The following is a 27,953-nucleotide window of genomic DNA, read 5'->3' as shown; positions in this document are numbered from 1 at the left end:
TGCTTGCGGCGGGGACTCCCCCATCCTCGTTCGGTCCCCCTCATCCATTCCGGGGGATTCTCCCCATCCATCCCCGCTGGGTCTCTCCATCCATCCATCCATCCATCCATCCATCCCGGAGGGAGTCTCCCCCAATCCATCCCCGCTGGGTCTCGCCATCCATCCCCGAGGGGGGGGTCTCCCCCCTCTCCGTCCCCGAGGGGGTCCCCGACTGACGGCGCTGTTTCTCTCTCCCCCTTCCCCGCCCGCAGCTGGAGCAGAGCAGCCCCCCCGACGCTGAGGCGATGGCGACCAGCCCGTTACCCGGCCCCACCGACATCTTGCTGCCCTCCCCGTCCAGCGCCTACCCGCCGGACCCCATGAACCAGCCGAGGGCCGGCCACGCCGCCATGAAGCCCAACCAGGTGGGGCAGGTGATCCTCTACGGCATCCCCATCGTCTCCTTGGTCATCGACGGGCAGGAGCGGCTGTGCCTGGCGCAGATCTCCAACACCCTCCTGAAGAACTTCAGCTACAACGAGATCCACAACCGGCGGGTGGCCCTGGGCATCACCTGCGTGCAGTGCACGCCGGTGCAGCTGGAGATCCTGCGGCGGGCCGGGGCCATGCCCATCTCCTCCCGCCGCTGCGGGATGATCACCAAGCGGGAAGCCGAACGGCTCTGCAAGTCCTTTTTGGGGGAGAACCGGCCCCCTAAGCTGCCGGATAACTTCGCCTTCGACGTGTCCCACGAGTGCGCTTGGGGGTGTCGCGGGAGCTTCATCCCGGCCCGCTACAACAGCTCCCGGGCCAAGTGCATCAAGTGCAGCTACTGCAGCATGTACTTCTCCCCCAACAAGTTCATCTTCCACTCCCACCGCACCCCCGACGCCAAGTACACCCAGCCCGACGCCGCCAACTTCAACTCCTGGCGCCGCCACCTCAAGCTCACCGACAAGAGCCCCCAGGACGAGCTGGTCTTCGCCTGGGAGGACGTCAAGGCCATGTTCAACGGCGGCAGCCGCAAGCGGGCCCTGCCGCCCGCCCCGCCGGCCCCCCCCGCCGCCGCCGCCCCCCACCCGCTGGGCTCGGTGAAGGCGGCGGCCGCCGTGGTGGGCGGCGGGTTACTGAGCCCCCACCTCCTGGCCGGGCCCCCCGACCTCCACCACCAGAAGCGGCCGCGCTTCGAAGAAGACGAGGAGCTGCAGGAGGCCGTGGCGGCGGCTCACGGCGGCAAGAGCCCGCGGAGCTACCCCGTCATCCCGGTGCCCAGCAAGGGCTCCTTCGGCGGCGTCCTCCAGAAGTTCCCCGGCTGCGGGGGGCTCTTCCCGCACCCCTACGGTTTCCCCGCCGCCGCCTTCGGCCTCTGCCACAAGAAGGAGGACGGCGGCGGCGGCGGTGATGCCCTCGGCGGGGCGGCGGCACACAAGGCCGGCGGGGGGGCGGCGGGCAGCGGCCTCTCGGGTCTCTTCTGGCCGGGCAGGAAAGACGCCGCCTTCTACCCGCCCTTCTGCATGTTCTGGCCACCCCGCACACCGGGGGGGCTTCCGGTACCCACCTACCTGCAGCCGCCACCGCAACCCCCCGGCGCTTTGGGCTGCTCGTTGGGCGACGGGGCGGGCCTGTTGCGCCAGGCCTTCCTGGACCTCTCGGAGCCCGGCGGCGAGGCGGGGACGGCGGGGATGGGCACGCCGCCCGCCGCCGCCGCCGCCCCCCCGCCCGCTCCCGCCGCTGCCGCCGCCCGGGACCCGCTCTTCGAGTCGCCCCCTGGCGGCGGCGCCGAGCCCGCCTCGCCCGCCGCCTCCGAGGGGGGCAGCGGCGGCGGGCGGGTCCCCGCGCACCACCCGCATCTGCTGGAGGCGGCGGCGGCCGGGCGGAAAGCGGGCGGCGGAGGAGGAGGAGGAGGAGGAGGAGGCGGCGGGGGGTACCACCATTCTAGCGCCTTCCGACCGGTGGGTGGCAAGGAGGACTCGGAGAGCCTGGCCAAGCTGCACGGCGGCGGCCCGCCCCGCTCCGCCTCGCCGCTGCAGCTGCTGCTGCCGCCGCCGCCGCCGCCCCCTCCCGAGGAGGCGGGTTGTGACCGGCACCCTCTTCCCCCCCCGCCGCCGCCGCCGCCGCATCCCCCCCACCGCCTCCTTTCCCCCGGCGGCACCAGCTGCAGCTTCGCCAGCGAGGACAGCAGCGAGGAGGAGGAGGAGGACGAGGAGGAGGAGGACGAGCCCGAGGTGGACGTCGAGGGGCACAAGCCCCCCGAGGAGGAGGAAGAGGAGGAGGACGAGGAGGAGGAGGGCGAGGAAGAGCCCCGCGGCGGAGACCCCTCGGCGGCCGGCGGCCGCTTCCCACCCGCCCGGGGCCTGCCCGAGAAGGGCGGCCGAGAGCGCCCCGCCGCCGGCCAGTTCCCCCGGCCGCCCGCTGAGGAGAAGCCCGGGGAGGGTCAGGCCCCGCCGCAGCCGCCTCCCGGGGGTCCCCGGGCAGGCAGCGGCGGCAGCAGCCCGGCGCACCACCCGTCCCTGGAGGAGCAGCCCTCCTATAAAGATGTAAATGGCACCTTCAGGTCCCTTCCCGCGGCAACCGACACCCCCCTGGGGTGGGAGGGGGTCCCCTGGGTGGGGGGAGATGGACTGCTGAGGCCCCGGTGCTGCCGTGTCACTCCCTGGGTCCCCCTGGCCGCCATGTTAGGTGCTGGGCCCCCCCCGCCCGCCATGTCGGGTGCCATGTCCCCAGCCGGCGTGACAGGCCAAGGCTGGACCTGGTGGGCCACGGTTGGACATGGCCCACCTCATCTTTCCCTCAAAATCAGGTCCAGGGGGGCGAGGGCCTGTTCCCCCGGCGTGCCTGTCCCTGTGGTGAGCCACTTCGATGGCGGCACGGCTTTACAACATGGCGGCCGAGGGCCCGCCACAGAGGCTGACATTTAAAATAACTACGGCAGATTTATTGGTGGGTGTCGTTCGATGGCCTGACCTCCTCGTCCCAGATGGGAGAAAGGAATCCAGGCCCCATCTTGGGCATCCTTCCATAAAGGTGGCTGTGCAAGACGCCACAGTGGGATTCCCCACCATGTTGTTTCCCCGGGCGCGCTTCTTGTCCTGGCTGTTGATAAACCGCCCGAGACTGCCTCTCTGCTCCCAGCCGTTTCCAATACTGATCTTCTGTGTTTCCCTCCTTTCGTTTTTTTGTTTGTCTTTTTTTTTTTTTTCCTAGAATCAGAAGAGCAAGGAGAGTAATCAAGTCATCTTGACAACGAAAGAGGACACCTTCTCGGGTGAGTACGGATCTGCCCGCTCACCGCGAGGTGTGGGAGTTCGCAGTCGTGCGAGCGGCGCGGGCTCGCTCTCCGTCGCTCGCTTTCAACAAAAATAAATCACTTCCGTGATTTCAATTAAAAAAGTCCATTAAACATTCTAATAGTCTCTCTATGGTGGTAATTTAGCATTATATTCATTCGCATCCAAAATGCGCCTCTGTGCGTGCCGAATATACAAATATATATTTACTTTTTTTCTGGATTCGGATACTCATTTCGGTTTGCGGTTTCTTGCGGGTGAAAGCGTTTTAAGCGCTGCATTTTGTTTGGATTTCAGATAAGAACAAGGAGCATAATTTTTTCATCACAGATTCAGAGCCTTCAGGAGGAGACTTCTGGAGAGATATAGCAGGTAGGCTCGGAAGAAGGTAGAGGATAAAGAGACAGAGACTTAAATTCATAATCAAATGTCTGAATATTTAGTACAAGGGTAAAGATAAAAACAATTCCAAGCAAATACAACTGCGAAAAATGCAAATAGGTGGAAAGCAGTGACATTAATAGGAATAAGATTATTAATTGCTGGGCATATTTCAGCAGAAATTTCAGAAATGTATCAGGTTACACAATGAAACAGGCTGGAAAAGCATAAAATGACAATAATTGAAATGTTCTCTTTGAAACCTTCCATTAAAAAGGATCACAGCTTATTGCTTTTAATATCTGTCAGAAAGACATTAAAGGTGTTTTATGACATCTATGCCAACATTTATATTATCTCCATGATAATGATCTCTACACAAAATGTATAATACATTTACAAAAATTACATTATACAAATTAAATGAAACCACCTTTTACTGATTGCTAAATGTCTCCAAGGGGTTTGGGAAAGACGTGATTAGAAGTTTTGATACTAAGTTGTCTATTGCAGTGTCTTAAGGAGAGGGTTTTGTTTCTTGGGAAAAAGGAATCTAATTTTCCATTTATGTAATGCAAACTGCCTTGGCTTTGACTATTCACGGTTAATTGACTGTCAAACGAGGTTGTTATCCTCAGGCAATGTCTGCAAATTTGCCTGTCAAATGAGACAGAGAGAGCAAGCGGGGAGAGAGAGAGTTGTACAAGGAGTGGAAATGAAGAAATGGGATCTTATAGAAATCTTATATAATAGCAGAGAACAATTGAAAGATCGCAAACATTTGGAAATGTACCCCGTTGCAAAGGGTATTTTTTAGGCGTACTTAATAATAAAAGCTGCTTTAGCAGTGGTAGACGAGGAAGAAACGCGTCGGCGCTGTAGATTTTTGTAAATTTTGTGGTTGAGGGATCGAGGTTGTGGACCAGTGGATAGCACATAATTATCTTCTGTACTTTCAAATAATTACCACTGAGAGCACAGCAGTGATACTAGGCGGAAGTAAACCTTAAGAACTTGACAATTTTTAGGAACACAGTACACTGTGCATAGTCAGTGTCCTGCACTGTGGCCGGATTATTTTGGAAAAAATACGTATTTTTTTTTTGTCTTTTAGAAAATGATACTATCCGTGCTCATTTTAAAAGTAAATTATGGCGATACTTTGCTTTTTACTTAGATTTCGTAGCTCCTCACTTTCTCCGAAACTCCAAATGATTTGTACTCATTGACACTCGATGAGTCCTTCATGGTAAATTTAAATGTAAATTTTAGTTTTCAGAGCTGTGTACTACCCTGCATGCTTCGACTCTGTGGAGAGTCTTAAATATAGTAAGTAAACTGGGAGCAGCACCTGGGTGTCTGAAGGTCTCGGGACTGGATCTGAGACGAACGGACTGTAAAGAAATGCCAAATGTTTAAGGGCTCGTTTCTGGAGATGGTTTCTGCGCGCTCTCTAAGCAAGAGCGGCCCCGTTATCTTCAGAGGGATTCGTATCGGTACGTCTGTGTAGGATTGGGCCTTCTTAATCTTGCCCAGAATTAGTGGGTTCTGTTCGCAGTGCTTTTGTGATTGGTTGTCAAACCATTTTGCAGAGTATTCTGGCTCTTCTTTAATATACTTAATACATTTACGAGTTACTTAAAGCTATGCCTTCTTAATGAGATTAAGAAAGATGAAATGATCCTGGAAATTCCTCTCCATGTGAGATGGACTTGCATTTATCAACTAAACCGAGTAAAGAGAGTCTTAAAACAAAAGCGGCATTTTCTGTGCCAGAGACGATCACTTGTAAGGGCGTATGTTTGCTTCTTATTCTCAATGTGTCAATGAACTTAAAAATTCATAATAAGCGCAGCTCTTTCCAAGGCTGAAATAGATACAGGCTTGAAGATCCCGTAGCCGTTTGTCCTGTGTCGCCAATAAACTGTCGGCGAAAATCCCCTTTCCTTTTCTATCAGGCAGTGCTCGGAAAAAGCTCGGAATTACTCAAATTCCCCTGGCACTTTTGAAAGGTAACTGTGACTAACTTAAATAACCGGTCCATTTTCGGAGGGAAAGGTGAGGTTTGCCATCCTGACCCTCCTTCAGCAGCTGGAGTTGAAGGGTAGGAGAGCTGTGTGTGTCTGGCACAGCGTCGCAAGGCTGCCTTGAAAATACTGCGTTATCTCTTAAAAGAGAAGTTGAGGTCTGTAAGCTGCTCCCCAACCAATCTGATTTTTTTTTTTTAGTCTGTTTTAATGAGAAGGGGGAAGCTCTAAAACTGGGTGTTAATCACAGCTAGAAGTCAGCTTCTCAAATCTTGTTACGATTTCCCCACTTTTGTTTTTCGTGATTTGTAAAAGACGGTGTGGCAGGCATTTCAGGAAAATTCAGGCGACAAACGGTGAGGCAGATTCTTCTTTCATTTAGTCTTAAATATATACCCAGAATAACTCTGCAAATATTGGTGCAATTACTGTAGATTTACGGTAGCTTGTAGAGGGTTGAAAACAGCCCGGCGTTTGTTACGTATAGCAGACTGGACAGTATTGCAGTCTTTACCGGGATAAGGGGTAAAGCATTGGATCCAGAAGTTAAATAACATAAAATCTAATATTTGATGACAATAAAATTACAGAAGGGGTTTGCAAAAAAGCAAAGAAGTTAAAAGTTGAAATGCGGGAAGATGAGGTGAAGTTTCAGGTGTGGAGTCAACACTGCATATTAATAGATAAGGAGCTCTCTCTGAATTATTAAAAGAGGGTGGAACGTTGTTGAATTTCTTTCTTTTTTTGCAATTCTCACAATATTAGGTGTATTGTTGTTTTCTAAAGCCCCGTCTTCTGGAATCTGGTGAGAATCTCCCATTTCAAACAAACTAAGAATTAGAAATTTTCTATCCCTCATGCTTCTAGATTAAAATTACAAAATACTTCCTAAATGTCCACGTAGGGTTCAGACCAAAAGCCAGTTGATTTGTTGCCTCTCTAAAACATTTCATATTTTTAAGTCAGTCGCAGTTTTTGAGCGTTCGGTTTGAAATCCTGAAGCTGTTTTCTCCTTTATCCGTTTGTACTTCGACGCAGATGTTTTTTAATGGGATGTTCATGTTTTAAACTTTAAATGGAGGTTACAAATGAGGAAAAAAATCCAGGCAAAAATAACAACTAGTTTGTTTTAATTTAAAACAAACTTTTTTATTTGTTTAAAACAACTGGGTTTGGTTTTTTTAAGTGGTTTAACATTTGAAGCTCCAGATTTTGTATATCAGCCCCAGTACAGGAAAGCACTTAAAAGATGCTTACTGTGTTTCCTAAAATAGGCGTATTTTCCCAAGTCCTGATTATCCTATTGATTATTCCCCCCAAAAGCAGCATGAATATGCACGATGCATGAGTATTTTCAGGAAGGGTAGGATTTCTTCAGGACATACACCAGAACCGTGCGTGTCTTAAAGCAAGTAATTACTAGCAAATACAGATGGAGCTTTTGGAGATCTGAAAGTCTGCCGGTTCACGTCTGCCTATATTTTTAAAATGGATATATTTATAGCCAGAAGATTCCAACATCTTCACTGCTGCGGTCTCAGTGTCTGCAGACAGCGTTCTCTGCAGCTAAAAATACCGGTGGACGTTTAAGTTATGGTGGACTATCCATGCTGCAGGCATCACGGCGGTGAAGCTCACCTGCTAGGAGTGAGCTGCAGGGTGTGCTCGGTGATATTTAAATACCGTCCAGGAATAACAGGGCCGACGCCGAGACGCAGGCGGGTGGATGGTTTCGGTTGATGTGGTCAAACACTGCAGACGTAGTGAGAATTGTAGAGTATGAGATTGGGACAAGGCGCGGGGCTGAGAGTCAGGAGAGCTGAGTGATATTCCTGGTCCATCAGAGGTCTGCTCTGGGCAAATCAGTTGCCCATTGACGTAGCCAAGTTGTTTGGGCCAGCGTGGAAATTTTTAGCTGCTGTTTGAAGAGAAGCTTTGAGAGCTTACCGAGAAAGGGTTGCAGGAGATTGCCAGAGGTGGCACAGCGTGAAGAGGTAACCTGGCTATGTCTGGTTTGGCTTTGTACAACAAAGGCAACATGCGTTTATTTTGGGGAGAATAAATTTGGAAATGTTTCTGTTTCTTATATTAAAACTTCAAATCTTAACTACTCCAGTGGGCATACAGCTGATAAAATGGCAGCATCAAAAGAGCTGCGGTTGTGTCAATGTACAAATTGGGACCTCAGGTTTTCAGAGCGTTGGAAGATTTGAGGTGTGTCTACTCACAGCCATAATTTCTCCTTTCTTCCATGGGTGGATGGTCACGTTCCAGGTTAAGAAAGCCATTTGTGTAAAATACAACCCATGTACCTTTATTCCAGATTAATGATCTCTGTCCATCTGAGCTAATAGGGAAGAACAGAGGTACCAAAAGCTTTAGCTGAGGTAGTGCAAACTGGCTATGAATACTTCATCCCCTTTCCCCCCTAGCCAATAGACAGTTGAGGTATAGTTTGATTTTTCTAAATAAACTGAAATAGACCTTTTTTTTTAAAGAAAACCTAGGTGTCCGTACTGGGAGCTGTGCAGCTTTCAGTGCTGCTGGTTTAAATGCTGCCACAAGTTTGTGTGTAGACAAGGCCCAAGAGAGTTATGGCGGAGCTATTAGAAGGGGAAGCGATTTTTTTCTAAGACTGATTAAAATTCTTTGGGCTTTCTGTTTGTTTGTTTTTAAACACCTATTTAGCTTTTAATTAACATTTAAGAGAAAGGAAGCTGGTTAAATATTCAATACCTCCTCCCTTTCAATTAAGGTAGAACAGTACACAACGCATGATGAGGCCTCTGGGAAGTACGGAAAAATGGAGAAGAGCAGGCTCCTGATTATCATTTTCAGGGGGACCGGAAAGGTGAAACCCATCTGATTATTACTACCGTTAACAATAATAACGTCGAGGGGTTTTTTTTGAACATCAGAAAGCAGTTTAAAAATGCAGTTATTCTTCAAAACCGTATATGCTGGGTTTTGCGTTTAAATACCTTCACTTTTCCCATCCTGTTCGTTACTTATTTCGGGGGCGAGGATGGGGGATTTTCTAATAAGCCTTTTCGGTAGCTTACTAGAGAGGCTGCAGGTGCTGGAGAAGTTATTCGTCATGCTACATGCCCTTATTTTCTTTTTGATGCCATTTTTTCAGTCCAGGCGAGTCGGCAGCCTCAACCGTATGGCCCTGAAAGCTCAACTGAACAAGTGGGAAAGAGCTATGTTGCCGCCATGCTCTGTGCTAGGATCTAGTCTCGTCCCTTTTTTCTTCCTTGCCCTTGAAAAATCCAGTTACATTCCATCCGTGAGTCTGTTATCCCTCAAAATTGCACATAAAACATTTGGAAAAGAATACCTCAATGAAAGAAATTGATTTGGAAAATGTACTAGTATTTATAATTCAGTAAATACCCTCCCCAAACCTAAATTCCTTCTGTTTGATTTTATGGACTCTAATTTATCTGACAAAATACTTCATTAGCAATCCTGTTTAAAACAGAATTATGTTCACTTAAAAAAAAAAGGCCGTTCTACATTATGGAAACTCCTCAAACCACTGCCCAAAAGGTGATGGATTTTTAAGCTTGCTCTTTTAGCGTGGTGAGACAACTTACCTGTAGAAAATACTTTGTTTATATCAAATGACATTAAAAAAAAAAAAAAAAAAGATTTTTTTAATCGTTGTGTTACATAAACAGATTTTTAAAATGGAATTGCTGGCACCAGATGAGAGTTGTGTAAATGTATATGCCTGAATGAGTGGTTGTTTTTTGTTGGTTTTTTTGTTTTTTTTTTAAGGAAGGAAGAGCTAGCGGATGCTAAAATGCATAGCTATTGGATGTGTTTCATATACTATGACTTCAAGGCTTACTGGATATGAGAATGCATTGATTTTTAAAAACAGAAATAAATGTTTTGCAAAAAAGATTTCTGACTGCCTATAAAACAAGACTTTCCGATTCAACTTTAAAATTACCTTGTTGTGCTGACCTACTATCAAATGCATGGTGACAGCACGAGTTTTTTAAGTAGCTGCTGTCTTATGTGTTGTGGGGTGACCTATTCGGTGCTATGGCTTTTTATTTTCAAAAAAACCCCAAGGTTTTTCCTCCATGATTCTTTCTTCCAAATACATAAACGCACGAGTAGCTTTATATATGTATGTCTTGTGATTACTCTTCAGTGGAGTTAATGATGTGTATTTACTGGCTGGACTAAACCAAAAATTAGTCCAATTAGTTCAATAATTAGTTATTTACCAAATATTTTCTTAATTATTGAGACTCCATTTCTATTTCAGCTGTAAGTAATAGAAAATCTCCCATTCATTTCCCCTAAAGTGGTATTTTTTTTTCTTTTAAAAACATTTTTTCATGGCTTTTGGTTTCAAAACCCTGTTCAGAGAAATTAGAGGAAAATTTCACAGTTCCAGAGGGTAATGAAAATAACATCTGCTGTCAGAAGGCTCATATTTAAGTCAAACTGTCATCCAGGTGAACGTAACACCTTGTGAAGATTTATTTTATTTTATTTCTAAAGGAAAAAGAGTGAAAGAAGTAGCATGCATATATATGGAAATAGTCAAATTCTGTTATCTAGAAAATTCGTCAGTACTGTATGATTAAAAGTTCTGTGAGCAACCTAAGACAGAAGTCTGTGAATTGGTTGACCTCCAAGGTGTATCCTTGAGACGCAAATATCACTAATGTCAATTTTATCTCAGCTGGATATAAATGATATCCAGTTACAACACGCCCGTGCCGTAGAGCTCTAGAAGATGATAAAGTTAAAGAGCTGATGAAGGCAGAGAGGCCGGTGCTAAAAGGATTTTGCCTGTGGATTTGGGAGCAGGGTCCTGCCCGGCTAAATAGCATGGACTTCCCGTTGTGAAGAGAGGAGATGAGACTGGAGAGAAGGCTCTGCCCCTTTCTCAGCTTGTGTCTAGTCGTTCTGTGGTAAGAGCATCTTCAAGAAGGGTTAGAGCGAAAGCAGGGATCAGTTTGGCAGACAACGTGCAAGAGGAACGCTCCTAGGTACGGAGGAGACATCGGGTCTTGTCTGCAGGAGGCCGTGGTGTAGGGAGATGCTTTACTAAACTAAAAGCAAATCCAAGTCCTGCAAACATTTGTGCTACGCACGTAGAGATTTGTAGATAAACCTCCATTGTACTCTTTCTGTATTTTTTTCTCTCCTTTTTACTCTAGATTCTCTGAAGCAGTTGCATAGTAAGGACAATACTGATGAAAAGCAGCATCGGGAAATCAATAACTTTCTTCTCTCTCATTTTTTAAGGCGAACACACACAAGAAACCAATTCACCTCATTCACTGAAGAAGGATGTAGAAAACATGGGGAAAGGTAAAATAAATAAGGGCCTCTTACGTTATGAAACTGCTCTTTGTTTTAATAGAATATGAGGATAATAGGGGGCACTTTTGTTCTGCACCATATTTTAAGCTTGTCAAGTAACATATGAATAATATATGGACCTTTGGGTGGATATAATTGAGATTAATGCATATATATCAATCAATACATGACACTGTAATATAATACTTTAAAATAATATATTACATTGATTTATATTCATGGCTTTCTGCACAAAATCTATTGTAGGTCTATGCAACACTTCTTTTTTTTTTTTTTTTTATAACTGCTAAAATATTTTGTCTTATGGTAATGAATTGCTCTGCAACTGTTCTTTCAAGAATTATTTATACAGATTAGCAAAACCACTTTTCTTTTCTCTTTGTTAGAGGAACTCCAGAAGGTTTTGTTTGAACAGATCGACTTACGGAGGAGACTAGAACAGGAATTCCAGGTGTTGAAAGGAAATGCGTCTTTCCCAGTCTTCAGTAAGACACGTATCTGTGGTTTTGGTGTTATTTGTGGGTGGGTGGTTGTTGTCATATTGTTAAAAGGGGAGAGAGGTATGTTCTCAGTTGTTTTGCCAGACTCTTTGACTTGGTTCTGCTGAGCTTGATGGCACTTCTGCTGTGGCTTTTCAGGCTGCCCGGGCAAGTCTTTTTGTAGGGGAAGTAGGAAGCTGGATGTCTATTTTTGGTGTGTATTTTACTGGTTTTGATAACACTGAATACAGTGAGTAGACAGAAATACGTCTGGAGCTTCTTGGGGTGTTAAGATCATCGCGGTGATCTTAACCAGCTTCTTAGAGGCTTCTGACGGCAGGCTACTTCCTAGTCATATTTAGGTGGTTCTGGCTAATGCTGGAGAATTGATTTGGCCTGTGTTTAAGAAGTAGAGAGACCCGTTCGGATTTTTCCTCTTGAGGTGGGCTGTTTGAGATGGCCTTTGCACCGTGGTGCTACCCAGGGGTAATGGAATGTGCTTGGGCATGTGTTAAATAAAAGAAAACAAAATGGACAGTTAGTAGGGTTTTCGTGAAGCTGCCCGAAAGTTGAACTGCATGCACAGGGATACGGAAAAATACCTATTGATGGAGGTCTTTTGAATGACCCTGGCAGCAGCAGGGGAAAGCATGCTTCCGGGAGAAATCCCACATAGATCAGAACAAGGTAGAAGACGCAGTAAGGGCTCTCTAACATGCAGTGAATGTAGCGTGGAGTGATGAGGGCACCTCCATTGCTCTCTGTTTGTCTCTAACACAGCACCACACAGATCAGTACTGTCATGCAGGCTTCCCCATGCCTGGCTGTCATGGGGCCAGACAGCCCCCCCCGTTCAGTATGAAATGCAACCTAAAGGAAAAAGCATGTTTGCACCCACCTTTTGCTTCTTCATGAAGGCCAAAGGAGGTCTGACAGCATCTCCGTTCAGTGTTTTCCTAACGTTGATGATGTGAGGTTTTTTTTAAACTCTGCTTTTTAAGACTTTCAGTTTTTGTCCTTGATTTCCTGAGAGACTGTATGTGGATGGTGCACCACGGAGTTACCTGACTCGCAGTAATCCAAGACGGATACATTAAAACCTTCCCAGACTAATTGTCAGGCTCTTCTGCCGCATACTAACTTCTCTTAACTCCTGCGTGACTGAAATGTTTGACCAGCCCTCAATGCAAAATGCCCTTGTGCTGGTTTATTGTTATAGCTTCTCGAAGAGTTTGGACACGCTCTGTTTTGTTAGTCCTCCGAGTTCCTTCATTAAAAACTCCAGGGACAAAACCCAGTATTGCCAGTACCCATGAAGTAAGTCTGTCAAACAAAACCCACGGCTTCAAGCTGAGGAATGTTGCACCTCCGTGGATTGCAGGAAAAGGTGGGAACACAGACAGCATTTTCCTATTATTTAAAGAAAATACATTTTTTCCCCTTTCTGTAGTATCGTATAGAGTAAATTCAGGGAAGCAAGAAAGTGTGAGGGCTCTGGGAATGACTCCATCTTTATCTCAAGTATCGAAAGATGTAGACAGCTTCATAAATAAAGGAGAAGAGCCGCCTGAGGTGATACAGATATTAATGAAAGGAGGATAACCTCATCCTTCAGTATAAATTCAGTCATTACTTGGGTTTGGGAGTGAGGTAATTTTCAAATAATTTGTGTGGATCAAAACACTGCTGTGTGGTATTGGCGAAATGGCATCTTGGAGTTTTGCCATTCAGGTCACTCATTTATCCTTTTGTTCTTCTGCAGTAAAATTAATGCTCTGTCATTGCCATGTAAATAAACACTGCAATTAAACCACATGAAATACAATTCAAATAAAAGAAAAGAACACGTACGGCCGACCAAGGAAGTGGTGACCGTGTATGCCGGCTTGAAAAATATGTGGTTTCAGTGTACCGCAAAGTAGTGGTCAATTTTCTTCAGGATTAAAATAGAAAACAGATAATGTGCTATAAACAACATGTACAAGTGACCGTAAAACCTATTTACAGATTTAGATTTACCAAAAAAACACCCCTCCTCCGCATATAATAAAACAAGAAAAAGGGTCTTTGTAAAGCAAGTAGGTGTAAAATCCAGGATAAGTGTGGTTTGCGCTCCAGAGCAGTATGTGTTCTAGAAAAAGAGATGAGGCCTGTTCCAGGCTCTCGCTGCTGGACGGGCCTGCTGCTTTAGGTCAGATATTAGGAAATGTTTGGTTTGCCAGGTTTCCCAAGTTACTAACTGCCCGCGGTGGTGTTGGATAGGGAGAGATCCATCTAAAGGAAGGTGGAGGCAAAATTAAAATGGTATTGATGGATTTATGACGGCTTGGAGACACCTGAGGCCGTAGGAGGGAGCGAAGAGCAGGCAGGTTACTGGCTTTATATCGCAGTCTGGCTCGAAGCTTTGGGCTGAGTGGCCACGGGGGCTGGATCTCTGTCCCATCCTTAAAGCTGCTGAGGACGGGAACACACTGCCAGGATAATTCTCACCCCCACGGGTCCGGGGGGGGGTGTTCTCCCTCAGCTTTGCCCCATCTGTGGGTAAGTGAGGAGCCTTTGACTTCTAAGTCTGCTCAAGCTTTTTTAAAAAGGAGAAAATTCATCCCTGTTTGAGCAGGGTGCCAGTGTGTGAGATGTGGAAGGCAGCACTGTGTCTCTCTAGAAAATGCTCCTGTCGGGTTACTGGGAGTTGACTTGAAAGTCACCTTTTTTCGGGTCTTGCATTTGGAACTGAGCATGTTTACGGCGTTGTACATTAATAGCATCAAACCACCACCCGCAGCAGCGCTGTGCAGTGTTGTGTGTAAACAGGATTTGGTTTCCATGTTCTTTTCATGGAAATCGCTCTTAAATGAGAACTTATCTTATTTGCAAGCTCGTTTAGCAGTACTATGCTGCACGCTTCTCTCTGGCTTCTTGTACCTGCTTGAAATGTGGCCTGTGATAATTTATAAAAGAGCAGACCTCTGCTGTTCGCACCTTTATTTTTTATATTGCTATTGTACTTGAAAACTGCCGATGAGGTTTTCCTTTGCCTGTAAAATCTCTCAACGCAGAGATGGCTTGAAGAAAACAAAAAAAGATCAGATCACTGGAAGAAAATCAAAGAAATTTGTTGTGCTCATAGAAATATGGGCACCTGTGTGTGGTGACAGCATGTTCTCCCGGAACGCTTTGCTGGTTTGTACCTTTAGCACGCATTTTGTCCTGCTGCATTTAACAACGTGGTAATAAAATGGCAGAGACCTAGTCTGGATAGTTAAAGTATTTAATTTTGTGTTAAGAGAACTATTTAAATATTCATATCCTTTCTCTTGGGTATTGCTCATGGCTTTGTCTGTAAGCGTTCGGACTCAGCTAAATGCTGACGGAAAAAAAACACTACCCTTACCATTAACACCCCATTTCCACTGTGAGCTTGGACATTTGCAGTGCAGGACTGAGCAAGATTTCTGAGCTATTTGTTCTGAGAGGTGATGAGCCTGCAAAGGAGGCAGTCGAGAGGAAAGTGTTGAGGAGAGAAGGAAAATTTCTCCATGTTATCTACTCGGGGTGAAACTGGAGGAACTAGCACGGATCTATCAGCATTTAGTGACCAGGGCAGGAGGTGGTCACCTTTTTATACTGCATGGCATTTTTGGGGCTAGGAAGAGGGGAATTGCAAGCCTGCTTTATTTCTGTCGGCTTTTTTCTGGTCGAGTTGGAGTAGAGGGGAAAGGCTGAAAAATTCTGTGAGTGTTTACTTGAAATCTGAAGAAATTTATTAAGTTAATGTCATCATATCCTTTTCTGTGTGGCTGTGCTGGACCCTGATGGTTTCAGCCTAAGAAATTTTCTCACTCTTTCTTTTTTTCATTGCTATTTTCTTGCCCTAATGTGCCTCCTTGTCTTTTAAACAACTTTTGCTTATCATTCAGAGAGGGCAAAAGTCTTGTATGAAAGAGGAGGACAGAGCCCTGCCCCCTTGTACTTTCTCCTAGCCCCTTCCTGTGCCCACAGTTGATGGGGACACGTCCCCTGTCCCCATAGGTGAGGTACATCCTTCCTCTCCACTGTATCATGCCATGGCTGCTCACTGCCCTCCTGCTTTTGGGGTTGAGAAGTCGTGGCGAGGCTGGTTTGGGAGCAGGGGAGCTCCCAGCACTGCGGCAACACACAGAATATTAATAGGAGCCGCTCGTTGTCACCCGGTCTCAGATCTTTCCATTGCAATTCAGGTGTTTTCTGTGACTCCCATTACCGTGCTATCGAAGTATCCCACAGTCATTTAATCCATTAATCCTCCCAATGCACTTGGCAGATGAAGCAGTGCTATTATTCCTGCTTTAGTGGTGATGAAAGGAGGCGTGGAGAGACACACGCATGGAGTCCAGTAGAGCAGGTATCAAACCCAGGCTTCCCGAGTCCTGGGCTAGTGTCCCAGCATCCAGCATAACCTCCAACAGCAATATTATGGAACACAGACTAGTAGTTAGTCTTCTACCAAATGAAGTTTTGTCTGAAATGGTTACTGAGGAGGAAAATAAGGGAAGGAGGAGCTGCTGGAGCAGGAAGGCTGGCCTGTGCTGAAACCCGGCTTTCTAGGATCTGTCTTTCAAAGACTTTTTTTCCCTTCTGAGTTCCGCGTCACTGTTTATGGAGCTTTAGTCTGAGTTTTGTTCAAAGCCATCAGCGCTGCATTACAAAACTACAAATCAAACCCTGCATCCTTGAACGCCTTCTGTTCTCACATATTGGACATCCCTATTGATGTCAACAGATTTATGCCGAAGCAAAGAAGAGCAGGTTTTGCTCTTCTCTTCAGTGTTGGTAGAAGTTTGACTAATGACTGCAGAGTCTGGCCCATTGAGAAAATTACTGTGAGAATGAATGCTAGCGTCAGAAACTTAGCAGCCTACATTTGCTAATTGGGGAAGCAGCTGAATCGGATTTTTCCGCAGTTTTTCTGTCGTCTTCAGTGTCTCCTACTAGAAAAGAAGTTTTTGTTAGGCGTGCCTTTTAGTTGGGTGAAGGGCTTTGTAGCGCTTCATGATTCCTCAGTAGTGACTTGGTTTGATTTAATTTGATTTATATTAATTCTGTGTGGTCTCTGTTTTAATTACTGCATCTACTTCTTTTCCCCCCCGTTAAGATAATTTTCAAGATCAGATGAAGCGAGAACTGGCATACAGAGAAGAAATGGTACAGCAGCTACAAATTGTAAGTTTGCCTTCTCTGCTAAAAATGTTACGAACTGTCTCTTTATGTTTTTTAAATGCACTCCTCGAACTTTTCCTTTGTGAGCCATGCGGATGTACTATTACTGAGCTCATATTACCTTATACTTAGCAAGACGTAAGCATGCGGTTCTCTGGATTAGAATCTAATTACCTGGAGATTTACTTTCGTACAGTAACCAGATGGGTCTTCATGTTTCAACTGAACGAAATGTGTTGACTGAACACCGAGAGGTGCTGCTTCAGAGAGAAACGTGAGGACTGAATCAGTAAACCCGAAGTAGTTACGTGTTTCTACCTTGTACAAGTTGCCAGGGCGTGCGTTTCAGCCTTCAGTAGGGAATCGGTGCGGGGCCAGCTTCTCACTGGTAAATAAACCTTAGGATGTGTCTTTTTTCAAATTTCAGCCCCTAGAAGAAGTGCTTAACTCAGCAGTAAAGGATCGAGTTGCCAAAACACAGTTCTGTGCAGGTTTCTTGCTTGTTATTTTAAAACCAGGAGGGATTTGGCGTGTATGTGCGTTCGTGCAACTCTAGGTCATTGCGTACAACGGTGCTGTTTTGAAAACTTGACATCCTTAATCCAGTACAAGCAAGGGGTGGAGTATGTGAAACTCGCCCTTACTTAATACTGCTTAGTGTGGTTTTAAGAGCAGGGCATCGTAACGAATGGGAAGCTGTCAGCTAATGCTTGTTTTGCTCGTGCTTTTTGTGTGATCGGCCTGACATTATTCAGCAGGGCGTTTTTGGGGCAGGCTTGCCAAATATCCCCACTTACCTGAATCAGTCCTGTGCTCCAGCATCTAAATTTTCCTTGTGCTTGTCACAGACCCCGGTGCAGAGAAGGCATTGTCCAGCCTTCTGGTACTGTCATTTTCTAACTGATGGGTTAGGACATGAAAATAAAGCTGAAGGCCAGGATTATCAAACTTGTGCTCCTATGTTTAGAGGCGTTCGGGAGCGGCCTTATTTTTAGAGCTGCCGAACATTCCTGCTCCCTGTTCCTGCTGACTTCAGAGGTTTCAATGAGAGATGGAGGGTGCTTGAAGGAGGTTGTTCATGGAGGAAATTCAAGTCCAGAATATCTTTGGAGATTTTTTGCTGCTGCTCTCCACTCTTTTCCTTTATCGTGTCCAGTTGTTACTGTGTTCCCCTTTGTCTGCCGATGCCAGGCAGGTAGTTTGGCTTGATCTGTGAATTGCATTGTCACGGGTGATGGTAATTGGGATGTCATCCTGAAAAGTACTTCCCCTGGTGCTTCGGACTGCAGGCAGGTGATTTGTCTGATTCCTGTGCTGACACACATTTAAGCACAGTGTTTGTGAGACCACTTCAGCCTTTAGCTCTTGTGTCAGCTGAACTTGCAGCTAACAAACTCTCCCTCCCAGGGAGAGAGCGGATCATCTCTGCCGTTCGCTTTGCGGCCCGGTTGTGAAGTTGTTTCTGAAACTGGATATCCCAGACCTCCAGTGAGTCAGCTGTGGTGGTTTTTCCGATTTACGAGAAGGGGAGAAATCGCAAGGTTCAGCGTAGTGCTTTTTCTTGGGCAGGAAAAGAAATATGATCGTGTAATTCACACCCTTTTCACTTACTGATGTATGCTACAGAAAGACTTAATAGTCATTTAATCATTAAACAGAGCTGCCTGAATGTACTTACAGAGACTAGTTTCGTCATTTAATGTACTGCACCAACAATTTAGGACCTCTTCAGTGACTGTGGCTGCCTGAGTTTAATTATTATAAATAGAAATGTTGTCAAATCATCAGTAAGTCTCTGCTCACATTTGGGTATCCCTCCCGATATCGGTGAGTTAGATTGCGTATCCCTGGGACCGATAAAAGGATATTTGCGTACGAAGAACTGAGGGACTGCTGCAAATAACCAGTGTGTGTCTTGAAGCTGGGTGCAGAAACCTTCATTGCCGTTTTGGTCGATAACTGACATGGAGTCATCACTTTCAACGTGATCATCCCCGCAGTTACTTTAATTCATTAATGTGAACGGATTTTGTATGGTTGTATCTAGAATTAAGATTAATGAGATGAATGTGCTTAAGGATAGAACTTCTTTGGCTTTCTCGGGTTATGGCATGGATGAATTAAATCTTTTGGTGCAGAATACACAAAAAATAATGGTTACCTTTGATTTTTTTGTTGTTGTTGTTTGGGTTTTTTTTTTAACAGGGGTAGATTGTTTTGGTTTGTACATACCTGGGACACCGTACTATTGCTTTAGCAGAGCTGCGCACGCCTAATCTTCTTCTTGATATAGAAGCGCAAAGCGGAAAACCTAAGTGTTTAATGCATACTCAGATTTTAATTTTACGTACAGCTTCATAAGTGTATACCTTTATCGGATTAAACTCTAAATTTACTGGTATAACTAGCCCCGGAATTTGGCTTAATTGCTTTTTTTTTTTTAATTTTACAAACAATATAAATGCACAGAGTCAGTTTCTTTTGGGCCTTCTCACCGCTGAAGGACTAACTTAAATTAGTCCTTCCTGAAGACTTGTGCATGATCTTTAGGGCATCTCTTGTAACAGTGGGTACCGGGGCCACGTTCTGCCCCAACGATGCTTTCACTCACCCTGAAATGGAATTTTTCAAGCTGCATAACTGAGTAGTCAGACTTTCAAATAAATTGATGTGTCAGAAGTGTCTGGAATACACCAAGCTGAAGTTAAGCATGAAATAATTAACCAAATATAATTATATTTGAATACTTTCTAGCGTGAATGCCCGCTGTAACTTGGCAGTTAGACGAAAAGGACTGCTCAAAGGTAGTGCTTCGTGCCCAGCCAGTACCGAACACTGAACGTAACGCTTTTTTCTCCCAGTTCTTGGGTGACATTGTGAAACTGCAATGCGGACGGTGATGCTGAACGGCCACGCGTGGGGTGACAGCTCGGGGCCGCGGAGGGGGGTTGGGGGGACACAGGCTGGCGTGGGCTGCGGGTGCCCTCTGCCGCTCCCCGGCCGGCACTGCACCCGCGGCGGCTGGCGGGGACAGGGGTTGATAGTCCTCATTAACAGCCTCAGTTAAAGCAGTGTTTAATCAATGGGCTTTTATTTTAATGCTTTGTCCGCTCCGGACTTTAAAAAAATTACTTTATGGCTTCCTGAAAGTCAGGAACTAAGGCTCAGATCATTGGGAAAATGGGGGGGTGGGTCCTGTTCTGTTACATCCTCTGCCACGGATGTTGACTTCTTCGGTATGACCTGGCTTGGTAGGTAGCTGGAGCAGTGGGACGATGTGTGGTCATCAGCAATTTCTGTTGAGAAAGGAGCCAGTCAGAGTGTCTGGAGCGGCGGCCGGGAAGTATCGCAACCTGTTTGTGCCAAGCTCTCGACCAACTGATCGTCATATTTAACAAGAAAATGGATCTCAAATTCTCAAACTCTGAATGAGTTTTTCTCTTCTTCCTCCTTCAAAGTGCTGTCTCCTAGATCAGTTAAGTACAGTGTGTGTACTTGGAGGTCATGGGTAAAATATGGATTTTTACATATGGATTTGGGTATGGATCATCTGGCTTCTCTTATTAAGCTGTACTCAAAGGGCCGCTGAGAATAAGTTGCTGCCCAGCAGGCTGGGGTAAATTCTAACATGGCACACGTGGTATGGCCTCAGAAGAGCCCACCTGCCTTTAGAGTTGTCGATTTGTGTTCAGTCTGACCAGAATTCATCTGTCAGTACAGCCCAGCCAGCTTAACAAAGTACTGAGTCAGCTCCTGCTTGAGGCTCTCTATCCGCCTGATATTGTCTTCTGAGCAACTGTGTTAGTGGATCGCGTTTTAAAAGCGTGAACTTTCTTCCTAGCTGCCCGGTGGGAGAAAAAGATCAGAAGCAGCATTCCCAGCAGGACGCTTTTTAGCCTTTGGTATTTTTGTGAACCCTTCTAAAACATTGCCATAGAGAAGTAGGGCACCATGCCTGTTTGCAGGAGCTAAAATTTGCTGCTAGCTGTTCTTAATTTCCTTTCAGGGGTCCCTTACAAGGAGTTTGTAGGTTCCTGGGAAGTGCTGGCCACAGGTGTAACCTCTCCATTGGGAAAAGCTATGGTGGTGTTCCTCACCCTGGTTTAGATAACTAGGATCATGTAGTGATCAATCCCACTAATTTTGCATGGGAGTAAAAGGCAGCAGGTCTTTGAGGTGTGTTAGAAATGTGAATTACTCAGGCAGTCCCTTGCCTTTCCAGCTGAAGGGGAGAATGTTGATGTGGTTTTGTTTAGGATTTTTGTATTTATTTATACTCCCCTGAACTGAATTCCTCCTCACGAGCCTAACTTTGGGCTGGTGATAATCTTCAGAGCTTGGAACTGGATCCAGCTGGAACTCCTCTGATGTTTGATGCCCTTCTGCTCTCAGTGCTGCTTTGAATCAACTCTGTTCTTCAGAGGCAGGCAATAAAATAAATCAGGAACTATCTACCTGCAAAACTGATTTCTATCTCTGCATTGTCATTCAGCTTGATCTTTAAAGATTCACAAGGAGTGTTTAAAAGAAGAAAAAAATCTGCCATGTGGTAATGTTGGTAGATCTTCAGAGGTATGAGATCATGTTCCTCTGGGTCCTACTGTAATTAAAGAAAGCACCAGTAGGGTTTAATTCCTATTTTAGGTTGTATATGGAAAGTAGGTGCTTTGTACGACTAATGTATTCATTACGCAAACAAGGAATATCCACATTTTTGTGTGCGGACACGCTGGTCACTGCGTGTCTGTCACTCCGTATTCGAAAAGTGGAAATAGGAAATAGCAGTGCTTTATTGGGATTTCTGTTTTGGTCCTCCGCTTCAAGTGGTCCAGCTAGATTGATTGACCTTGACAAGAATGTTAGAGGCAAACACCGGTTCAGCAGAAGGGCTCTTGGATTTCTTGAGCTGCATCTTGTGCTGAAGTGCTTGTCCACTGACACCCAGATAATAACAGGTAAAAGAGCATTTCTGGAACTCCGTGTTTACTGTGTCTTGCAGACTCCCAAGGCAGATGTCGTTACCTTGCCCTCCCCAAACCAGAGACACGTTTATATTTTTTTTTTTCTCATTAATTTCTTCTTCTGTGCTTTAGCAGTTGGGATGACACTGCAGGTCTGTTTCTATACGTCCTGTTATCTTCGTTTGATTTTTGGTGGTTCCTCTCCAGATTTAGTGGTGCAAAATGGGAATATGCCTTTTTGATGCCGAAGTATCAATGCCTAAGTGTATACAGAAAAGTGAGCTGACAAGTACTGTTTTCAGCAGAATTTTGTTTGCCACTGTCTGCTTTTTTAAGACGGGTGAGCAAAACTTGTATCTTGACACTACGTCTGGGTATGCCTTGAGTTAATGGGATGAAGCTGTGCCTCTGTCTCCAGAAAATTCAAACGTTAAAGACAAAGGAATGCCCTGTAGAATTAATGGTTGTTAAAAACAGAAGTAAAAGCTTAATTTTCTTTAGAATCTGCAGAAATTCTGATGAAAAACGGATGCGTGTGTACCAGAGACTCGCAAGCCAGTCTCTGCTATTGCTTGTGTGCACTTTTTTTATGGTATTAGCGTGCTCCAGTACTTAAAAATACATCGGGGAGAGACTGCGTACTCCAGCCGTGACTCTCCCTTGCCTTGCATCCCGTGCAGACCAGTACGCTGCCCTGAGCACGTGCCACTGCCCACCTGGGAGGGAAGAGTCTCTGAACGCAGCCCCCACAGCTGTAAGTACTTTCACAAGGCAGTAGCGGAGGCTCATGCTCTAGGGCAATCCCTTGGCATTTCCATTCCTCCTCCGGCTGTCAAAGGCTCAGTCCATGCTTTTTATTCTCCTTAATCCCACGCGTTGTTCTATCCAGAAGCACCATGCATGCAGAGACTGTAGTTTTCCAGTGGCAGTTCAGCTGCACAACTTACTCCTTCCCTGTGTAAATATGCTTTGCATTTGGAAGGGCTGTCTTGGCTGGACAATGTTCTGACTGAGGTCTCAAGCGCACTTTCTGGAAACGAGAATTGTTTAATTAAATACCTGTAGGTACACATCGGATAATAGTGCTTTGGGGCACTGAAGATTCCCTCTTCAAGCAACAGAAGTCAGGGTGATGTATCATTGTGTGTCCCACCTAGAGATGGGATGCAAAGGTGAAGTCTCCAGAAGGGGATGGTGTACAGAAGCTTCTTTGATGTCCAAGTGTAGCGGGGATCAGATACGCGCTTTAGAAATGAATCCCCAATCCTGTCGGCTTGTCTGTGCTTTGGTTCACGTTGTGGAGCAGCCTCAGAGCTTGCAAACTGGACGCCTTCTGGATGAAGCAAACGAGGATGTGTTTCAGGAATGGACATAGCTCTAGCTCTGAGCGGGTGATCAGTATCCAGGACCAGAGTAGAGCTAGCCTGAAGGGGAAAAAAAAAAAACCAAAACCACAAGAGAAATACAATATGGTCAGTGAGTCTTTTTCCTGCACCCTACAGATCTGTTCCCACTGCGACGTATTTCCTATTAATGTAGACTTAGTCATAAGAAACAGATTTCTTGCTACTTTAAACCCAACCATTTGCATTTTTGTTATTGCTGGCAGGGGTATATGCGCTTTGGTAAGGGCCACATGTTGGATCTTCATGCCCACTTGAGTCTATCTTCATCGTGACAGTCATCATAGATGCACAAAAGGGGGACTGTATTGTCATAAAGAGCCCTAAATACTATTCCACCGCAGCACTGGAGTTATCAAACGCTCTTCCAATGACACAAGTAGAAGATGACACTTAACTCCTGAAGAAAGCAGTCATTTCCCTATTGAACATCCACCTCTCCCAGTTTCATTTATTAGCAGGAGAATGGAACAACCAACACGCATGGAAAAGACGCTGATGTGCCAAATATAGCAGAGAAGTGGATTAAGAACAGTTAATTTCTGACGGAATTTACCCCGTTGTATTATCTAGGTCAGTACAGCTTGGGAGATGTCCTATATAATTGGCGGCCATGCAAACCGATGTTGCCTGTTGGCCGTTGCGAGTGGGAGAGAGGAAGAAAGCAGCTGGTGAAGCATCACGGGTCTCAGCTGAAATGTGCTTGTTCAGGCAATTTGTGGCTCCCTTTTGTATCTAAACCATTGAAAGGGGTGCTCAGGTAAACGGTTTCTTTGCTTACTCCTCTCTGCTGCGGTTCGGAGAGGAGTTTTCCAGCCTTTGCAAACACCGTGTGCCCTGGGAGGCAGTTCAAGGCCTCAGTGGAGAGTAGAGCTCTGGTTTTTTGGGGATCCGGCAGCAAGCTTCCTGGTAGCTTTCAGCTTCCACAAAGGATAGGGGCTATAAGAGTAGTCAGACCAAACCCCTGGATCCTGGGTCTTTTCAGGTCATCAGTGGTTTGATCCTCCCAGTTCACGCACACGTATTTCCCTATTCCCAGGGCTGTGGAGCGGGAGAAGCACCATGGCCCCGTGAAAGGCTTCTGCTTTTTGCTCAGACAGACGGCTCATCTTTGCAGACGCTGCTGCTTCCCGGTGCTGCTGCTGCTTTCAATCAGATTGACCTCCTTTCCCGCGAGATGAAAGGGTTAGCTCCCGAGATGCACGTGCCTCTTTCTCCTCTTTCCCTGCACTTTTCCTTATTAAGGCAGGCAGGGATGGAGAGAGAGGACACTGCGGATACTGCACTTTTTATACCAGCCCACAAACACGCTGAGCACAACTCACACGAACGTCCTCACGTACTGTGGGCGGAACGTAATTAAAACCAAAACAGGGATGCACAAGAATGTGTGTTAGATGTATAGTCAGTGGATGTGGATGTAAATTCACGTGCTTCTGGTGTGTTGTTATGTGCGTGGGGCAGGACACTTGAACTCTCTGTTCCTTTTGCTCTTTGTGCTTGCTCCTGCCTTCAGCCCAGCCTATTTGACAGCTTGCGGTAACATATTTGACATTATTTGTGACTATATTCTGGAGTGCCTGACGGCAGAAGGGGGTCACCTCAGTGCGCAGCAGCACCCGGGAGCGCAAGGACATAGATTTTCTGATCCCAACCTGAATTCCTCCAGCGGTCCTTCCAAAAGGCAGAAGAATAATGAATTTGTAGCCACTTCGGTTCCCAGCTATGGAGGAATCTCAGAGCAATTTAGTTTTGTTGCATTCTAAAGGCCTGGCATTGAAAAAGAGCGGCCCCATAGTGTATTCCCAGCAGCCGGTGAGCACATCATCCCACTTTGTTTCTAAATATAACTGTGTTCCCTAATACGCCGATGTTCTCTGTTTTTCTTTAATTATTTGTTCCACTTCATTGGCTTCCCTCAGATTGGTGCAAGTCAGAGATAACTATTATGAACTTCCTAATTATGGTGATATAAATATAAGTCGTCTCGTACTCCCAACCTGCTGTATTTCGGCTGCATGGAGGTGAGCGTTTGGTGCCTGCTCTGTTACAGGCAGCTGGTTTTTGTCATCTCTCAGGTAGCAGAAATGGGTGGTGGCTTTATTTGTGCCAGCAACTGATATAAACAAAACATCAGCAGACATTGGATTTTAAGATCTAGCTGGTGTTTTAATTCGGGCCTATTTTTATTTTATTTCCGCTTCAACATTCTTGCTGTTTTGTAAAGAGTTCAGTCCTTTAATTTAAGGCACTGTTTCCTAAAATGATAGAAGGGGGCAAACAGAACCTTTCCTTTGCAGGGATTCCAGCTTGGATGTTTCGTTGGCTTAAAGCAGCGGCTTTGTTTCTGTGTCATTGCAGATTCCCTATGCAGCAAGCTTGATCAGGAAAGAAAAGCTCGGTGCGCACCTCAGCAAAAGCTAAAGGTGAGCTTGGGAAAGGAGAGACTTTATTCTGCCTGACCTGGCCGTTTTTCTTCGCAGCCATGGCAAGAATTAAGAGAATCGTTCCGTTGCGTGATTGTTACTGATTGGGGTCTGAAAGCTCTGCCTGCGGAGGTGGTATGATACGGTTTAAAGCTCATAACTGATACGTTGCACGAATTACAAGGCTTCGCCGGGGTAGGACATAGTGTTGAGAGTTGACCGTTGGGTGAATCCAGGCCTGACCATGTGCTTCTCTTCTCTGGCACTGGAAGATGGCATCAAGGTCACATATCTTCAGCAGGAGGAGGGAAATACCTTGGCGTTCACAATGCAGTGAAAGTTCACACACGGGCAGGTAGGGATGGGGTTTTCTGCCCGTAATGGAGCTTCCTTCAGCTCCAGGAAAGAGCAGTGTGTTTTGGGAGCTTTCCAGAACCACATCAATACTGTCTTCTGTGGTTCAGTCTCCTGCAGATGCTGATCACTCTGTTGCCCATGGGCAGCACCTTCCTAAAACGTTGGTTTTTCAGCAGTGTTTTTCAGAAGCGTTCAGTTAGAAGAAACGCCGTCTCCATTATCAGTGGCCTGAGAGGTGGCAGTTTCAGGTGCTAAAGCCTTCGTGTTTAAATGACGTTCTCTTTTTTTCCTGGTAAAACAAGATGATGAGGGCTCGGAGACAAGAGAGGCAAAAAGGCGGTAGCCCAGATACTGTGTTATGCTGCAGAATCTGGCTTGTGGATTCACTTGAAAAAATCCCTGAGGTGGAGCAGGTGGGTTAGGAAAAACGAGCTCTTCATCTGTAGAGACCTCGGTAAGGCACAAAGTATTCAAGAGAAAGTCTGGGGCATGTGAGAAGGGTTTGACAATATGGATGATGGAGGTTACCTGAGCCATGGAAGAATCAGATACTTAAAAACGTTAGGAGTTAAGTACAGAGTAACCAGATAACCAGTATCTGTGGTTTCGAGCTCTGCCTACTGAGATAAGGAGATTAATCTAATCATCAAGTTGGTCTGTTTTGCCCTCTTGTGCGTACTTTCTTCCCGACTGCCAGCGTTTTCCAGTTGAGTCTACATTAATCTGAGCACTGATTTAAAAGAAATTCAGTGATTTTAATATCCTGGAATAAAACAGTGTGCCTCCCCAGATGAGAAGCAGCGGGTCCTGCCCCGAGCGCCTTGTCCACAGCACTGCTCTCCGCTAAAAGCCCGCCCGAGGATGGCGGCGTCAAGATGAACGGCACCGTTTGTTCCCAGCATCGGGTTCTCATCAGCTGCCAAGCCCCGCGAGGAAGGTGCTGGCATCGCAGCTACGAGCATTTGCCTGCTTATTTGCTGCGAGCGTGAAGGATGGATGCGTTTCTCACGCTGGTTTTGTTTCCAGTGGCACACCATCCCTGCAGACAAGGGGGATTTCTCTAAGTAGGCCCTAGCGCTTTTGAAAGATTAGTTGTTACTTAACTGCTAAGCTAAATCAGTCAAGCAGAGAATCGCAAACATATTGTGCAGAAGCCATCTCAGCTTCTCAGCGCGGCAAGCGGAAAAGAGTTGCCTCGAGAAGAAAGGTGTATGCACGTACATACCCACGCGATACACCAAGGGGGTAAAGACCCCGCGCGTTGGCAGAGCAACCCCTCAGTTAACGCTCTGCGCTTCTCGGCAGTCCTTTGCTACCCTTGTTGGGCTTTGTGTTCCTTTCCACAGCGGGTCTTGTTGTGTTTAACTCTACTTCAGTGGGTTGCAGTTTGCGCTTCATCTTTAACGTATTTCCACATGACTCTACGGATAAGTAACGAGCAAACTCTCAGAGGATGCTTCTGCAGCAGGTGACTCGTGTGCATCCCTTTTTCAAGGATTGTAAATAAATGCTGCGGTTCTGTGAGTAAAGAAATTTCAAACTTGGGCTTAGCGTCGGTAACGTTTTCTCTCTTTTATCTTTTTTTTTTTTTTTTTTTTTATTCCTAGAAGCACAGGATCTTTTGCAGCTGTGACCTTGTAAGTTAGAAGCCACCGCTCAGAAACCTGACTTGTACAAAGACTGAGAAAACGGAAGGGCTTGGGAATTTAAAGAACAAACAAAACAAATCAGGTTCCTCTGAACCCAAGGACAAGTGACCTCAAAGCATCATGGACAACCATGTAAAATAGAATGTAGCAGCCATTTATTAGTAAAAACAAAACAACAACAACAACAAAATCAAAAAATGCCTGTCCTGGATCTTTTTTGGTGGTACCAAAGTTTAAGTCTTTGTGTTTTTAGAAGGACCTCCTGAACTTGATAGAGAAAATGCTTTTGATGAATCGTCCAGATAAGCTGTGAAAGGAACTGCCGATCCTTTCAACGCCCCAAACACTGACGACATCTGCCAGTTCATCTTTTGCTTTTGAATAGTGATTGTTTTACGGAAAAGAAATTACACGTCTTACCAGGTGGGCCAGAACCACATTTAGATGGATGGA

The 27,953-nt window shown here is 46.0% G+C and overlaps 1 protein-coding gene across 1 annotated transcript; it reads left to right on the top strand.

Moving 5' to 3' along the window:
• The first annotated feature begins 284 nt into the window (after positions 1–284).
• Positions 285–27,595, top strand: LOC128902765 (SKI family transcriptional corepressor 2-like). Its single transcript, XM_054186269.1, has 8 exons — positions 285–2,516; positions 3,184–3,244; positions 3,564–3,638; positions 10,952–11,017; positions 11,416–11,514; positions 16,640–16,707; positions 25,430–25,494; positions 27,459–27,595. The coding sequence occupies exons 1-7, from the start codon at positions 285–287 to the stop codon at positions 25,490–25,492; spliced, it is 2,664 nt and encodes an 887-aa protein (XP_054042244.1). The 3' UTR covers positions 25,493–25,494; positions 27,459–27,595.
• Positions 27,596–27,953: the final 358 nt, after the last annotated feature.

This window comes from Rissa tridactyla, chromosome Z (assembly GCF_028500815.1).
Source record: "Rissa tridactyla isolate bRisTri1 chromosome Z, bRisTri1.patW.cur.20221130, whole genome shotgun sequence".
Taxonomy (NCBI): Eukaryota; Metazoa; Chordata; class Aves; order Charadriiformes; family Laridae; genus Rissa; species Rissa tridactyla.
This window is presented reverse-complemented; position numbering and strand designations above follow the sequence as displayed.